Raw genomic sequence first — 16,717 nt, 5'->3', positions numbered from 1 at the left:
AAATGAAAGGGTACAAGAAACAAGGAAAAATAATGACATGCTTAGGGTCCCATCAACAACTCATTTTCCTAATAAAAATTTGTGGCTATGCAATGTCGATATTTAACATCCAAATATCTCTCGTGTCTCAACCTGTCCACAAGTTGAGACACACATATTTAATGCCTTTTAAAGGAGAAACATTTTTGTTTGTGTGGATTAAATATGTAGACCCTATCACAATTTCCCCATCTAGATTTGTGATGGAGTCATGTATCCTAATTGTTCAGTAGAAATATTAAAGATTGATGTTTTAACTGAAATTTACTATTTTTTTAATTTTTAAATTGAAATAGTACGACAGAGTAAAGAAAAATGTGATATGCATACTTGGATGATCACGAGGTGCTTTAAAAACTAAAATTAAAAGATGATTTGTCCTTGATTTCACAAATTTTGGATGGAAAAGAAAGGGTTGTTTCAATTCCGAAAATAGGGATCAAAGATCAGATTTTTGCAACTTGACGTCTTTCACTCTTCATGATTCCATATTCAGTACCCATAAAAGCTTCAATAATATATCAAAGCAGGCTCTGAGAGTGCCTCTGCAGTGCGTTATGTTATCTATGTGTTCCCCAACATCATATCATGAAACCGAGGATGTGATACAAAAGATTGCAAAATATTTAAAACGTCATTCTGGCCTATTCAACAACAAGAAGAAAAGGTTGAACATTATTTACATATGAAACAGATCATGTCAACCAAATTTCTTAGCACAACTCTACCGATTTTAATCTATATCATTATTATGTACAAATACACACACCAAAATACAAAATTGCGAAAAAGAAAAAAAAAACAGATTTACATAAAGTGACATATCACTTGTACAGTAGGAACAAAATGTGCAAGAAGTTGACAGCTGAAGCAGCTCGTTACCAGCTCGGTTAATCCCATAGTGGATTAATAAGAGTCCATTGTTGTTAAAGTGGTGAAACCAACACGTTTTCTGGCCCAGAAAGCTGCAGATTTCCAATACCCTTCTGGTGCTGACGTTGTAGAAATTTAAATTAGTCGCATTTGGCACTCTCGCGGAAGTTTAACGATCGCAACAAGGCAGCAGGATTTGATTGCAACACCAGGGCCGAATTATTTATATTACGGTTACTGTCCCCGTTCGACTGAAAGGACTTAAATAAACTCTCCCTGTTGGTTGAATCGATTTTTAGATTCTTGATGCCCAGTGATGACCATATAGAGCTTTTTGCAGCTTCGTTTGGATCATCAATCCTCAGGGTCTTGGGAATCAGCACACGTGTATCTGCGGTTTTTCTCTCTGAAAACTCCTTGGTTTCCAAGTTCGATGGTTTAAGAACTGTCCCATCTCTTGAACGCTTCCCCAGAGTTGAAATGCTCGAGCTTGTGCTAATTCCGGAGTAGCCAGAAGAAGGTGGAGGGTAAACTAATGGCACGTTCCAAGAACTTGGTAAGGTGCAGCCAAAATATGGTGGAGCTGGGTAAAAAGTTACTGGAAAACAAGGAGGGACGGATGCAGCCGTTGAGTTTTGGATCCACTGTGGAGAATTCAACGGACCCTGCCAAGATATCTGAGCAAAACACGGTTCCTGAATGCCAGTATCACTTCCCTTCACCATCGAATTAGATGTTGTACAAGAAGATCCACTTGACTGACAGAAAAACTCACTTCCGCCACAATTTTGAGACCTTTCCGCAGGATTCACAAACGAGGAAACAGATTCAGTAAACGGTTTGTCTGATCCAAAGACGAGGATACCATTCGGTTTCAAAGAAGGGAACTGCACCCCCTTTTGGAGGGCATCTGAGACCATGATATGACAATAATTAGCAATAGAAGCATTTTTAGTTTTGCGTCTACCTGAACCCACCGGCACGTTCCTCATTGTTCCTCCAGCAGTCCAATATCGCTGACATTTCTTGCAAAAATGTCGAGGTTGGCCAACATTGTAGTTGTTGTAGTAACAAAACTTCGTCTCCATGCTATTACACCGGGGGCACGGAAGTACTTTATCGGGCTTACTCAGTGTCTTTTCTTGAGAGACGTTACTCTCACTTGGTTCAATTTTCTTGGGAGTTTTCGGGGATATTGAGTCTTTGTCTGTCTCTACAAAAGCTACTTTAGTTGGATTGTTTGAATCCCCCTCTTGTTTACTCCTGGTTAATCTTCCTTCTGAGACATCCTATTCGCAGAAAAGGCATCTACATAAGAATCGTGGTTTACAGGTATATATGAATGACAAGACCCGAGAGGCACCAAGTTTCCATGATTTAAAAAGATCAAGACAAGCTAGCTACCTATGTTTAAACTAAAATGGTTCCCTTTAAGATTGTTAGTTTCTGTGTGTGATAAGCACATCTAACTGCAGAAGCTGGATTCCCATTTTCTTTCTTTCTTCGTCTTCTTCCAAGAAACAAACGATTACTAAGGTATGATTGGATTTGACAGAAGATTCGATCATATATATGACTCAGAACAGACAGGATCCAGAGGAAAAATAATAAAAAAACAATCTTACAAAAATCGAAAGCAGTAAGTTCTCTTCCCAAGAGATATTCATTAAGTTTATGTCGAAAAGGAGACTCGCCGATCTTTACTAGAATACCACAGAACCAAACTCAATACCCAGATTCAGATATCTAACCCGAAATCAACCCACCATAATTTGCCAATACTAAGAAAAGGGTTCCTCTTAAAACAGCATAAATATCAAGATTTCGCCACAAACACTAAAAACACACATATTTGCCAACAAATGCAGCACACTTTTACGCAGTAAATCACATACTTCGCTGTCTTGTGAAATTGATGTCGCCGAAAAGCCCTGTTTCTGGTCAAGAACATCAGGCTCTGTAAAATCAGAAACAATCATGTCAGGAGGCAAACAAATGGTCTTCCCAAAAAGCTTGATTTCAGGGTCTTTTTTCATCACTTCCAACATCAGTTCTCGCTCCTGTTGAGAAAGAAATAAAACCCTGTCTGAACACTAATGGGTACTCCTCTCTCTAGAACTTCAGTTTCTCTACAAGTTTGGAGTTTTCAGGTCAACCTTTTTCTTGATTTTTGTAGTGTGTACACGAATTGGGAGGGGAGGAGAGAGAAAGTTGGGTTGGGTGCCACGCAAGCATGGAGAATGAATTTGCAGCCACAAATTTGTTATGTGGACAGTGGGCAATCTTTCTATTGGATTTCAACAAGCCTACTTGATCATTTTCTGATTCTACACATTTGCATAAATAAAAAATAAAAAGGACGATGCCTTTATGCTTCGAGTCCAACTCATCTCTCACTTTCCAATTATATATATTATTTCTGATTGATTTTATTTTTTAAATTATTTTCTTTAAAATATTTATTTAAATATTTTAAAGATAAGAAATTATGTTGTGATGTTTGAAGATTGCATGAAGATATTGAAAAATATTATCTTGATTGATATAAACATATATGATATAAATTTTGAAAATAAAATATCTATCTTGGATATGATTTAATTTTCGATATAAATGAATAATCATTAATTATGAAAATCGCCTAGAGTGGCCATATATGGTCAAAGAAGGCCAATGAATTTATATTTTCAAATGTTTAAGAGTTGGTTGCATGCGACCTTTGTAAAGAAAAATGAATTCATTTTTCGTTGCGACAAGCTGTAAGACAAGATTATGTCAATATCATTGCATTCATTTCGCAACAAGATTATTCATTCTGATCTTAAGAGGGTTTCATTCGTATGCACGCACTCAAAGCATCGTGATTCATTCTTCAAGAGAGAAAGATGACGTTCTCGAAAGACAACAATCTGCAGTTTCAAAGGGAGTTAGAGTTGACATATATTGAAGACGAGTGGTGTCCACTAAGTGAAGTCTAGTAAATGTGTTCATCATAAAGATGTCAAAAGGAAAGATGAAATCTTTTTGTTGTTTATGTCCTTGTATGATTGTAACATTATTGAAATTTAGTATATTGATTTGATAGTTAGGCATGGTCTCGTAAATGTAGATCGGTTGGATAGAAGAACCACATTAGAAATAATTGATCAAGTTTCACACCCCTTAATTAAAATATAGCGAAAAAGGTATTTTTATTTAAATTTATCGTAAATCCAAAAAAAAAAAAAGAACTAGGCTGCTAGAATTAGTTCTCAAATAGTGGAATTTATATCATAAAAATTGCCAGGGTCACGATGCAAGTTAAACAATAAATAAACCTTTCAGGCTAACACTTATTTTTTTACAGCATATACACATCGTAATAACGTGTGGCAAATTTTGAATATGGTTTTTAGAACATTAAATGATTTAATTGTAAATAAATTATTTTCTATATTATACACAACGCTTGCCAACGTTTTACCATGCAAATCAATTAAAACGTTTGTCATGATTTACAACTTAAATTGCTCTTTAAAATATTTAAATCTGTCCAATAAATTACTTCTAAATTTAAAAAGAAAAAGAAAAGTTACTTTATTGAAAAAGGAATTAAAGGTCTCGAGTGTGACAAAGAAATGGCACGTAGCAGATGGTCCACTGCACCTGCAAAAAAGTGAGTGAAAAGCCAATCTGTCACGATCCGACACGTGCCCCCACCCACAAGCAAGTATCCTTCTGTAGATTGCTTTTAGATTTTGACACGTGTCCATATATCTGTGCATGAGATAAGACCGGCCCCACCCAGTATCTTTTTCTCTTATCTTGCGAGCTCTTTCATTTTCCACACTCCTATAAATAATCAAAGGGGGAGACATTAAAAAAATCCTTCAAAAAATGAAAATAATACTTATTTAATTTTGAAAACCATTTCATAAATTTTCATAAAATTATAGATTTTATTAAAAAAATATTGTTCCCATCATTTAATTTTCCTCGATATTAAAAATGTCCCTTGTTTTGTAATTAATGAAGGAAAATACAGAACCTAAATATCGGAAGAATACGCATTCAGAAAATTTTTTAATGGAATTTTTTTTACCAATGCTACCATACATATAAGATGACGAGAACATCTAATAAATTACTTTTTAAGTAACGAAAAGAGAAGATTTTATATAAAGAACAAACTCTTGGACATATTAAATATGCAAAATATAGGTAATTGTTGCTGCAGGTGAGCGTTTTTTAGAGTCAAATGAGAGCAGTGAAATGCTACATGAATATCAAAGAATTAGTTAACATTTTGTGTGATCGACTCACGTTGTTTATTGTGTTGCTATAAAGTGTTGGAAACACTTAAAAACGGCATTTGTGTAAAGTGTTGGTTGAAAAGTTATTTGTTGGTCCGGATTTCTGCAATACAGTTGTTGCATTCGTAGTTTTGTTTTTATTTATTTAATTAAGATACAATTTACTTTTTTGACTTGATAGTTTCACTAATATTGATTTTGTAAAATATTTACAATTTTTTACTGAATATTTTGTCCTGAAACTACTTGTGTATGATTAATTCTGTCTTATTTTATTCTTTAAAATTTATTTGTGTGTTTAATTAATATATCCGCTACATGTTGTTGCTATGTGTTACAACACCAGCAACATTTAAAATTTCATAGACACACTCTCAATACTTTCTCTACTTTTATATTAAACATTACTTCCAATTTGGATGGAAAAAACTTTTCTTTCACAAGAGATTATATTACAGGTATATTATATATCATTCAAGATCAAAAATCCTAACCAGATAGATTCAAATAGATTACGCACTCAACTTTATGTAAATAGACAAATCAAGGAGGATATGGGTGCAAAGGATCATCACAAAAGAAGCAGCAAGTGATGAGTTGTGTGAGTACCGTAGAATGGATTTTGAGTTCACCAGTAACAACTACCCAGGATTGGTGCAAACGATCATCTTACGCCACATCGATCCACAGCTTGAAGACTAAAGCACTGCACAACGCCCTTTTCGAAGCAGAATCATTAGTAGCGGCTCCTTGGTGTTGTGTATACTACGTGAGCTTAACTATTGCATATCGATGGGAATATTCTCATCTGTACATTTTCAGAGCAGTCAAGTCCGGAACCACATGGTTAATTAATAATTACCCTTTGGATATCCCATCTTTACTTGCTTTTCAAGCTACTTCTTTTGCAGCTTCGCTTTCAGATCTTCGGACATCATTTATCAGTGAAATAGAATAAGCAAATGCATAATATGACCATGGTTGATGTTTTGGTGAATAACAAATATTGGAATTTGATTCCGGGAAGTGAAATAAAACACTCATTTCATCTGCATATTTCTTGTGCCTTCCTTTTATTTTCTCTTCTACCATCTTAAATCAACGTCTATGGTTTTTTCATGTTCCGGATCATTCTTATTTATCGAGTAGGCTTCTCATGCTTTCAGGACCACTGGTTCCAAGTTCAATAATGTAGAACTGTAGACAACAAACGTCGGAATCAAAGAATCTACTGAGAAAAGATGTGTGTGTTTTGAATAACATTCTGAGTACTAAAAGATACAAGTCATCATCGATTTTTTTTTCATTTAACCAGTTGGATCTTAGCTATAAAGGCATTCTTTTGATCTTTAGGGTTTAAAAATGTCAAAAAATAAAACATAGGACAAGAATTAGTAAAGTCAGTATTGACTGATTGTGATAGAATGTCAGCATATAGCAAAAACCACCAACACTGGGTTTTTCAGGGCGGATTTATAGATGAAATAAAGAAAATAATTATAGATAAACAAACTTCGAAAAAAAGGAACTTTGCAGATAGCTCAGCCGTTGAAGTGCAGAAGAAGGTGCAAATTAAACTCCATGAATAAATTGAGGTAAATAATACAACAGCAACTACAAAACTTAGATCAAGAAAGTATACCAAAAAAGTATACTTACGTTTGAATAGGATTTTATGTCCTGTTTGAATAGGATTTTATGTTCTGTTGCGTTATCGTTCATAGACACACGTCCAGAAGAGACAAGAGATGCAAGGAGAAACAAGCTAGCAACAGGTGCGGAAGCACCGCTAACGAGAATTGATACGAACTGCAAAACCATGAATGACTACAATTCTCGCATGGTAACTGTAAGTCTATAACTAATTCTCATGCCCAAAATTACGTTTAAACTAAGCATGCATCTTGTACTGTCTATTCCATTTCCTGGATTTCTGCAATCAATTTTAGCTTATTGTATAACAAATTTGTTGGATTGCCGACACAGTGACGCAAATATGTCATGTTGTCAGTATGGAGAGGCTAAGAGAGATAAATGAAGCCCAATCTCACCTGTGAATCACTGGTTTCTCCAGTATTTGTTCTGCCGATAAACTGCACATCAAATGCCCATTGGGATGAAGAACTGGCAATGGTTTGAGCATAGATTACAAGTTTTGCTCAAACTTAAAATTCCATTAATTCATTTGCTTTTTACAACTCTCTTCTACGATGGCTAAGACAATGTTTTCAACTGTAGCCTTGAAAATATCGAATCATTCGCTCCTGTACCATTCAACAACGTAAACGATGACGGCTGCTACTGCATAAAAGTTGCAGTGCTAACGAATATCTAGAAACTGATCTTTTTCACCTAGTCAAGAAATTATCTAATCTATCAACGAGTCCAAATCTTCTGCAACATTCTATTTATTAAATTTTTCGAGTAACATTCCTAATCAAGTATGACTTGTATCGAATTTCAAATTTAAGGGGTTGTAACTTTTTTGAACTCCAGGTAATCAAAACACGTGACAAGTTTTTATCGGTAATACTCAATATGTTACAGAAGATTTCCCTATCATCAACATCACAACTATCATGATACGCGGTATGAGAAATTTTTTGAGCTCCAAATCAAATTTATTCATGATAAAGAGAAGTTTGGTTTGCCATTCAACCAGAAGAAAAAACGAAAAGAAAACGAGAATCAGAACATATATTCTCACAAGATATTATCTCAAATCCTCCACCTCTTGATGCATGAATGAGGAATCACTAGATCCTGTATCTTCCCCACTTCTCCTATCACTACTGAAAATCAAGCGCATCCAAATATCTCTTCTCCTTTCACCACCATTCTCCTCACTACTTTTTCCCTTCGAATCATCATCTTCAGCCACAGGCATTTTGTACCTACAGACAGGGCAAGAACCGTGCATCTTCAACCATTTTTCTATGCAACCTCCATGGAAAATATGCTTGCAGGGCATTTCTTTGGCCATTTCACCTACCGCCCACTCCTCCAAGCAAATCACACACTCTTCAACATCTTTTTCTATCTCCACCCTTTCTAGTGCTTCAATGGATTCCTTCGAGGCAGGTGGCTGTCCTTTTTTGCTCGAGAACATTTCCCTAAGCAAAGAATCTAATCCAACAGAGGAATCAGTACTGCTGCCGTTGCGACGAGTTCTTTCTACAACAACCATGCCTTGTGTAAAGGGGTTGATGAATATTATCCTGTCAAGATTTTGCGATTCTGGAGATGGGCTTGCGGAATCTTGAAGAGGGCGGCTTAGGTTTAAGCCTAGGATGAAGGGTAAGAACGAGGAAGCCTCCCTGTTTCTCGAATCGGAAGACCCTGCTTCTGAAGCCATTTTCGCATAAAGTTTGTCAAATATCGAGAGAAGCTTGGATTCTTGAAAGTACACAAAACAGTTGGCGGGTTCAACACCACTGAAAGAGTTGGGATTTTAAACCGAAGGGGAAGTTTGTAGAAAGATCTGGAATTTGCACAGCTAATATTTTTCTGAATAAAAAAGCTTCGTCGTATTTATCTGAAGAGTCAAAGTGGAGAAGATATTTTGTCAAAGCCTGGATTTGGTACATGATGGATCACAATCCTTCTCCAGCGCATCACTCAATTTATTTATTTATTTATTTAATATTAATAAAATAAAATATCAAAATTTAACCACTCGAAGTTGGGATAATATTTGCTTAACCGCCAGTAACGTTTGAAATATCAAAAACCTCAGTTTAACCGACACAAACCGCTCGCTTCTATCTTCTTATTCGTCTCCAAGTTTTCAGTAGCAAATAGAAAAAAAAAATGGAGCAAATCACAGATGAAATCGGCGTCAAAATCTACAACACTTCCTCCCAACTCGATCCACCCCTCTATCCCTCATCCCCCCCTCCAGCCACCGCTGGCGGCCGGAAAAGACGGGCTGTAGCTAGCGGCGTGCAGAAAACCCTCTCGAAAACTTCCCTACTCGCAAACTTCCTCCCCACCGGCACACTTCTCACGTTCGAAATGGTCCTCCCCTCAATCTACAAGAACGGAGAATGCTCCCACATCACAACCCTAATGATTCACGTTCTATTATGCCTCTGCACTGTTTCTTGTTTCTTCTTCCATTTCACGGATTCTTTCCGGGGCTCCGACGGGAAAGTGTACTACGGGTTCGTGACTCCAAAAGGCTTGGCGGTATTCAAGGCTGGCCTCCAGATTGAGGTGCCGAAAGATGAGAGATACCGAGTTGGGTTCAGTGATTTTGTTCATGCTGTGATGTCTGTTCTTGTGTTTGTTGCGATTGCTTTGTCTGATCATCGGGTCACGAATTGTGTTATTCCGGGCCATGGTAAGGAGTTGGATGAAGTGATGCAGAGTTTTCCACTGATGGTGGGGATTATCTGCAGTGGGTTGTTTCTTGTTTTCCCCAACGCTAGACGTGGCATTGGTTGCATGTCCGCGTGATTTAATTTGTGTTAACCAACTCCTGCATGTTGGCAATGTAACCATTTTTCTTCTCTTTTTACGTACGCTTTGTGTCATTTGTGAAGGTGGGAATTCTAGTGCGATAGGATGCCATGTAGTATTTATTAACTTCTTTAATTGTTAATCTCTGCCTTAAATATAATTTTAATTTAGTTTTTTCCAAACAAATGATGTACGTACGGAATGTTTAAAACGCCAATACGCTTTAGAAAGTGTTTAATTAAGAACAAATTCTTTATCATATGGTCGGACTTTTTAAAAAAGTGTTTGTTTAATTAAGTGATGAGTAGTTTCTTTATATTAATAAGGTTTAAAACTGATCATGTATTTTGATGGAGCCAAATTAGACTAGTACTGGGAACAACTTCAAAATTCCATTAAGCCTTCAATGCATATCATTTTAAAAATATTTTTATTTCACAGATGACGTCAAAATAAACAATTAATATAAATCTATATTATTATCTTAATAATTTTTAAAATAACTAATTTTTTGTTTTATGATCCGTTTTAATAATTATATATATATATATATATAATTATTAATAAAATGTTAAAATGTAAGTCACATGTAGCTTAGCGGATAAAATTTTTGTTTCCTAATTTTTAAGCATCAAATTGTAAGTTTATTTCTTACTTGGGTATTTTTTCTCTTTCTGTTTTCTATTAATTTTTTTAGATCCATATATCAAAATTACGCAATGTACTCATTCACTATTTTTTTTAATTACATTTTCATAATAATTTAAATATAAATCAAATAAATTATAAAAAAATATTATAAACACACACCATGCGTGCGTTATAAATTGTTATTCAGACCTCGAAAGTTATGAAATCTAAAATAAGTAGAAATGACAAACATAAGATAATCGTGCGTGGACTCTCTTTTCAAGTTTCAACCCCATAGGCTATTCCAGTCTACCACAATTCAATTCTTGTTGGATACGGTCAAAGATTCAGACCCGAATCCGAAACATTGCAGGATCAAATAAATGACCCGATTCAGATTTCAGACATGTTCCTGAGAAACTTCCTATATAATTCATTCCACGATCATCCTTGCCCACAAAAGTTATAAACATCACAAAAGAAAGGAAACAGAATCAGCCAGGGGGAGAAAAAAGGAAAGAAAGGCGCCGACACATCACTGAGAGGGAGGGCTTATTTGATTTGAAGAGCCCTCTCGATCTCGCAGAAGAAAGACTTTTTTTCTTCCTCTATATTTTTTAAATTGTTGGTATTGTTATTGCTGTTGATGGTTAGCGTTAATCATATGTTTCGTCAAAGTTTCAATTTTTGATGCGCCGTCCGAATGCCCGCTCGGTAAACCCTACTTTGGAGAACGACAAAGAAATGGATCCGATCAAACTCAGATTCCGGCCGAACAGACCCGGTTTCCGAAGCCCCAATATCAATTACAAACATCCCAGATCAAGATATGTGTTTTACTCTTCAATCTTTGTAGCTCTAGTTTTAAGTTGCTACCTTTTATTTTCTGGGAGAAAGAATCAAGAAACTGAGAGGTTTGGGGTGGTGATTGATGGAGGGAGCACGGGGACGAGGATTTATGTGTTTAAGTACGAGGTTAGGAAAGGTACAATGGTTCTCGATTTTTCGGAGAAGGGACTGGTTTCAATGAAGGTGAATCCTGGGTTGTCTGCTTATGTGGAGGAGCCAGAGGGAGCTGGAGCAGCGGTGGCAGAGCTGGTTGAATTTGCTAAGAGGCATGTGCCGAAGGAGCAGTGGAGGGAGGCTGATATTTGGTTGTTGGCGACTGCGGGAATGAGGTTGTTGAAGACCGAGGATCAGGAGAGAATCTTGAATGTGTGTAGGAGGGTTCTGAGGAAATCAGGCTTTCAGTTTAAGGATGATGGGGCCTCTGTTATTTCAGGTTTGTATATCACGATGTGGTCGTTGTTGATTTTAATTGATTTTGTAGAGAGTTTGGTATCTCTTAATTTCAAAGTTCTCCGAGACTCATTGGACAAACACGTCTTGATAATATAATTTGTGTGCAATTAAGGATCCTAGTGATGGATTCCTCACTTGAATCTTTGTTAATGTTTAACATATTGTGGCATGTTTGGTATTTTGGTACAGAGTCTACTTGCAAATTGTTTAATTTCACGAGGCACAATCTGTATAGAATCTGCCTGTCGGGTGGATGTTAGATTTCATTATTGGACATAGGTCATCGATTAATTATTTAAGCTTAATTTTTGGTTTGTTATGCAATATTGAGATCCTAGTGGGATATTTATAAAATTTTGATATTTGAACCTTGTTAAGCGAAGCTTGTATTAATAGCAATCATTATCTGTAATTATAATTGTAAATTGAACTGAACTGATTTATTGAACGTATATGTATCAATCAAGCTGCAAACTTGTTATACCTTTTATACTTATAAGATTTAACTTACTTATCTTTAATATTTAAATTTAATTAATCAAACTGTTCAGGCTCTGATGAAGGCTTGTATGCTTGGGTTGTTGCTAACTATGCTCTTGGAACACTTGGAGACCATCCAGCACAGACAACTGGAATTATTGAACTTGGTGGTGCTTCAGTTCAGGTTCAAAATGAGTTTTCTGCAAATGAAATTGCTATTCTCTAGCCGCTGTTATAACATTAGCATATTTTAATTTTTTTTCCTCTTATGTCTCACAGTTTTTCTTATATTTTGTAATGAATATATGTTTTTTGTGACAATTTCAGCTTACATTCGCTACAGACGAACCAACACCCCTTGAGTTCTCTCGAAAAGTTAGTTTTGGAAATTTCACTTACAATCTGTACAGTCATAGCTTTCTTCAGTTCGGTCAGGTAGTGTTTCAACTTTCATTCTGTATTTTTTTTCCTTTTATTTTGAGGAATTAGGAAAGTTGCTGTATGTAGTGATGTAATGCTTGCTTTAGGGTCACTGTGATATATGCATCTTATGCATTTTTGTAATTACAGAGACCCATAATGTTTGTTTATTAAGTTTTTATCTACTAACTTGTATGCTCTCTTAAATATTTCATTTTAAAAACTGCATCTTTTTGCAGAATGTTGCATTCGAGTTGTTGAAAGAATCACTTCTTTCCGGTGGTCAAGGAATGGGTATGTCAGGCTGAGTACACTTTATTTCTTGGTCGAATTTTAAAACTTCTCAGTTATAATTTTTCTTCTGACATAATTTCTGATAATTACATTTACGCAAGCACCATTTCAAATTAAGGGTACGAACGAATTGAATCACGTAGAACGCTGCTAATTTTTTCTACTCTTGCTTGAATATTTTTTAGCTGGCCTGAATCATTCAATGATCTTCTTTGCCCTCAAGTTGGCTCTACCTAGAATTCGATTTGGTTATCAAGCTTATTTAGTAAAATCTTGAATTATGACTCGATCTTGTGAACATGTCATTTTAAATTTATTTAGATACTATTTAGTAAGTCATATGAGATGATCGAAATATATGGATGTGTAATATGATTAATAAAAAATTGATTAGATATAGGTAATTTATTTAGCATAAGTAATTAATTGGTGTTTGATGTGTGAGTTGAACAATCAATAGATGTCTTAGATGTCTTATCAACTACACCAAACAATATATAAATCATTTGATAAATATATGGTGGTCTTGTAAGCTAATGAGTAAAATTATTTAGGTTCTAATTTGGCTCGAAAACATATTAGAACATGCTTGAGCTCCGCTTGAGTACGATAATTTTGAATACAAATCTGATAGTATTTGAAATGGCTTGAAAAGCTCATAGACCTGCTTGATTCGTTACATCTATTCTTCAATTTCATGTGCAACTCAGTTTTGCATCGGTTTTCTGGTCCTTTTGGTTTCTTAGTTAAAAAAATGTGGATGGATTAAGCTGAAGTTGTGAACAAAGGATACTTCTTAGATAATTTAAAAAAGTGACAACCATGCATTTTGATTGATCTATACCTAGTGGTACTTGAATGTTTTACTTCGGTGAAGATTTTATATCGTGGGAATCACTTTTTGGTTTCCCAATTTTGTTGTTGTCCAGTGTGCTCCTTGACAAACTGAAGGACATTTTTCATGTACATACCTTTTCACTCTCATTGCTGAGTTGTGAGAAACATATGCTGGTTTACTGGAGACTTTAGGAACTAAATAACTTGGATTCCAAATTTGCATAATACAAGATTTTATTAATGCAGCAACTGAATTCCTTCAGACAGGAAAACCAATGGACCCTTGCACTCCCCGAGGATATACACATGATGAGGAGGCCTGGAAGCTCTCCCCTGCTTCTGTGATTGAAAAAAATAGATACCTATCTACTTTGCTTCCAAATGGCAATTTCTCAGGGTGCAGATCTGCCTCTTTAGAGCTTTTGCAGAAAGGCCGAGGTATTTTATTCTTATTTTATGCAACTTTTTCAGTGTCATGTCTTATATTTTTGTTATTATTATTATTATTATTATTATTGTCTATAATATTCAGTCATTTATGCTCTTTTTTGTAGGGTCGAAATTTATACCCAAGCTCCAAGGAAAATTTTTGGCCACAGAAAATTTCTTTCACACTTCTAAGGTTCGAGTTGGCCTTTTTCTTGCTAAGAATTTGCTATTGAAATTTGGTGTGGCCTTCCACTGTTTGCAATTTCATTAGTTTTGCGAATCTCTTCTGAACATTCCTTTCTCATCTGCGTCTTTCCACTTTCAGTTCTTTGGGTTGAGAGAGAGAGCCTTTCTTTCTGATCTAATGGTTTCTGGGCAAGAATATTGTGGTGAGAATTGGTCTAAATTGAAACAAAAATACCCGTCTCTTGAGGAAGAAGAATTGCTTCGTTATTGCTTCTCTTCGGCATATATTATCGCCCTGCTACACGATAATCTTGGAATTTCTCTGCACGATATGAGGTATTACTTGATCTGTAGCGAAGCATATGAATTTTCAATCCTGTTCTCCGACCTTTACTACTACTCATCGCATTAACGATAAGTTTGGATTAAAAACACCAAGCTTAAAAAAGTACTTTACAGTGTAGGGCTTTTTAAAATTGATTTTTGAACGTAAATAAAAGCAGTTATATGTTTAACTATACAGCAAAAACAATCTCGTATTTTTCGAAGTAAATTAGTTGAAGTACATCAATATACCAACTCTAGAAGTGTATTTTAAAAGAAAAATTTGTTCTTGGTAAATTGATTTTCTTGGTAAATTGATTTGCTACTACCAGCGTGCATCTTATCATTATCGTGATTCGAACAGGATTGCATACGCTAATCAAGTTGATAACATTCCTCTGGACTGGGCTTTAGGTGCTTTCATCCTACTAAACTCGTCTAAAATGGACATGCAACATTCAAATTGGATTGCCAGCATAATAGGAGGCGACTCCGCAGCACTGATGCTTCTATTCAGTATTTTCTTTATGTTGATACTAGTGACATGGATCATTTCGAAACTGAGAAAGCCTCAGGTGAAAACTATATATGATCTAGAGAAAGGAAAGTATATAATCACCCGAGTGGGTAGATATTCATAGCTTCACGCGGTTTGCTCGCACGAGGGAGCTGCTGAGTTACTTGATCATCTGAGGGAGTTGAAACACATCCTCATGATATTGAGGCATTAATTTAGAGTTAGAGATGAATTGATGGTGTGTCGGCTACCGCTGGTTAGCTCTTCGTGTTTTTTACTGGTAAACATAGGAATGATACAGTTGTCTGTCCATAGATTTTAGGATTTCGGTGTTTATATGATAGAATGACTTTATGATTAAAAGGGGAGCCTTCAGTGTCGTTATTTGTTCTTTGGATACTGTTGGGCAAGAGAATGTTAATATCCGGACTGTGATATATTCTGTACTCTTTTATTTCATGAAAAGCTCATGTGAAATATTGAAATTTGAAAATGTGTACTCAATCGGAACATACATTGGCCTTTATTTAATCTAACTAACCACGTGACGCTTTTACGTAATATTGTTCAGAAATTAGTTTCTTAATTACAACATGGGTGTGTGTCGCAGCTAGTGCAATTTTTTTATAAAATGTCAAAAGTTGATATGTCTATTTAATTTTTATAGGTTGAATTACATATATTTCATAAGGAATTTTGATGCAAAAAAACTTTGAAAATTTATCCGTCCATTATAATTATCTTATGCTAACTATACATAAATGGTTGGACTTTAACAACTTGGTATCATTTTGTACCATTGTTATACTTTTCTACCCCCACCATCCTCTATATATATATATAAAATTTTATGATTTTAAAAAAATTGAACACTTCTAATTTTTATGATTTTTAAATTTTTTATTCAAATTTTAATATTTGATACATTTTATTGTATTTTAAATAAATTACTAAAAATCATCAAGTTACAAAATTTCGAAAGTGTTTTCTAATTTTTTTATATTCAAACTATAACTTTTCAACAAAAAATACTTATAAAATTATTTATTCCATAATGGCCAGCCTGCCCCTATGTAAACCATTACTTAATTAATTAATCAATGACCCTATGTTGTGACTACTCTATTGATGACGACAAAAGGAACCGTTCTTTCCTCCTCATTTTTCAACTTTCTTTCTCTTCCTTCTTTTTAAACAAATCTCAATTTACCCCTTCATCTATATCAAATTACCAATCAGACCAAATCGCTTAATTTCATTTTGGATCCATCACCTACCGATATTATGAATTATATTAATTTTTGGAAATTAACGCAGAAAAATTCAGCGAATTTTATTAGATCCGCACAAAAGGTAATTTGAAAGAATAAATTCTAATATACAAAATTTTTTGTGAGACTGTCTCATGCGTCTGAGACGAATTTTCTATTTGGATCAAACATGAAAAACGTTAGTTTTAGAATAAATATATACCAGATTGATATGTTTCACGAATAAAGATCCTTGATACCATTTCACAAAAGTCTTTTTAATATTAGATACGTTGTTTAAATTTTAATGAATATCTTTAAACATACAATTGATCAAAATATTATAAATTGCACTTTCAATTCTAGCCTATTTTTGCATTTGA

General features: G+C 34.9%; 4 protein-coding genes across 4 annotated transcripts; 2 read left to right on the top strand and 2 right to left on the bottom strand.

Annotated features, from left to right (window-relative positions):
• Positions 1 to 625: 625 nt before the first annotated feature.
• On the bottom strand, positions 626 to 3,131 carry LOC140957878 (cyclic dof factor 1-like). The gene is made up of 2 exons (XM_073415281.1): positions 2,808 to 3,131; positions 626 to 2,201 (listed from the first exon to the last, which is right to left on the bottom strand). Exons 1-2 carry the CDS (start codon positions 2,958 to 2,960, stop codon positions 1,053 to 1,055), a joined length of 1,302 nt encoding a protein of 433 aa, XP_073271382.1. The 5' UTR covers positions 2,961 to 3,131; the 3' UTR covers positions 626 to 1,052.
• Positions 3,132 to 7,701: 4,570 nt separating this feature from the next.
• LOC140956692 (E3 ubiquitin-protein ligase MPSR1-like) lies at positions 7,702 to 8,721 on the bottom strand. Its single transcript, XM_073413540.1, has one exon. The coding sequence runs from the start codon at positions 8,557 to 8,559 to the stop codon at positions 7,918 to 7,920; it is 642 nt and encodes a 213-aa protein (XP_073269641.1). The 5' UTR covers positions 8,560 to 8,721; the 3' UTR covers positions 7,702 to 7,917.
• A 195-nt stretch (positions 8,722 to 8,916) lies between these two features.
• On the top strand, positions 8,917 to 9,807 carry LOC140958093 (protein DMP8-like). The gene has a single exon (XM_073415490.1). The coding sequence runs from the start codon at positions 9,015 to 9,017 to the stop codon at positions 9,660 to 9,662; it is 648 nt and encodes a 215-aa protein (XP_073271591.1). The 5' UTR covers positions 8,917 to 9,014; the 3' UTR covers positions 9,663 to 9,807.
• Positions 9,808 to 10,717: 910 nt separating this feature from the next.
• LOC140957248 (probable apyrase 6) lies at positions 10,718 to 15,262 on the top strand. Its single transcript, XM_073414395.1, has 8 exons — positions 10,718 to 11,577; positions 12,149 to 12,261; positions 12,405 to 12,512; positions 12,737 to 12,791; positions 13,875 to 14,066; positions 14,183 to 14,250; positions 14,383 to 14,579; positions 14,932 to 15,262. Exons 1-8 carry the CDS (start codon positions 10,986 to 10,988, stop codon positions 15,206 to 15,208), a joined length of 1,602 nt encoding a protein of 533 aa, XP_073270496.1. The 5' UTR covers positions 10,718 to 10,985; the 3' UTR covers positions 15,209 to 15,262.
• The last annotated feature ends 1,455 nt before the right edge of the window (positions 15,263 to 16,717 follow it).

Source organism: Primulina huaijiensis, chromosome 14 (genome assembly GCF_012295235.1).
Source record: "Primulina huaijiensis isolate GDHJ02 chromosome 14, ASM1229523v2, whole genome shotgun sequence".
NCBI lineage: Eukaryota > Viridiplantae > Streptophyta > Magnoliopsida > Lamiales > Gesneriaceae > Primulina > Primulina huaijiensis.
This window is presented reverse-complemented; position numbering and strand designations above follow the sequence as displayed.

Coding starts and splice junctions, on each gene's coding strand:
- LOC140956692 (XM_073413540.1), bottom strand. CDS start 8,559: ATGGCTTCAGAAGCAGGGTCTTCCGATTCGAGAAACAGGGAGGCTTCC.
- LOC140958093 (XM_073415490.1), top strand. CDS start 9,015: ATGGAGCAAATCACAGATGAAATCGGCGTCAAAATCTACAACACTTCC.
- LOC140957248 (XM_073414395.1), top strand. CDS start 10,986: ATGCGCCGTCCGAATGCCCGCTCGGTAAACCCTACTTTGGAGAACGAC. Junction 12,792..13,874: donor TTCCGGTGGTCAAGGAATGG/GTATGTCAGGCT, acceptor TTATTAATGCAG/CAACTGAATTCCTTCAGACA. Junction 14,251..14,382: donor ATTTCTTTCACACTTCTAAG/GTTCGAGTTGGC, acceptor TTCCACTTTCAG/TTCTTTGGGTTGAGAGAGAG.
- LOC140957878 (XM_073415281.1), bottom strand. CDS start 2,960: ATGTTGGAAGTGATGAAAAAAGACCCTGAAATCAAGCTTTTTGGGAAG. Junction 2,202..2,807: donor CAATTTCACAAGACAGCGAA/GTATGTGATTTA, acceptor TTCTGCGAATAG/GATGTCTCAGAAGGAAGATT.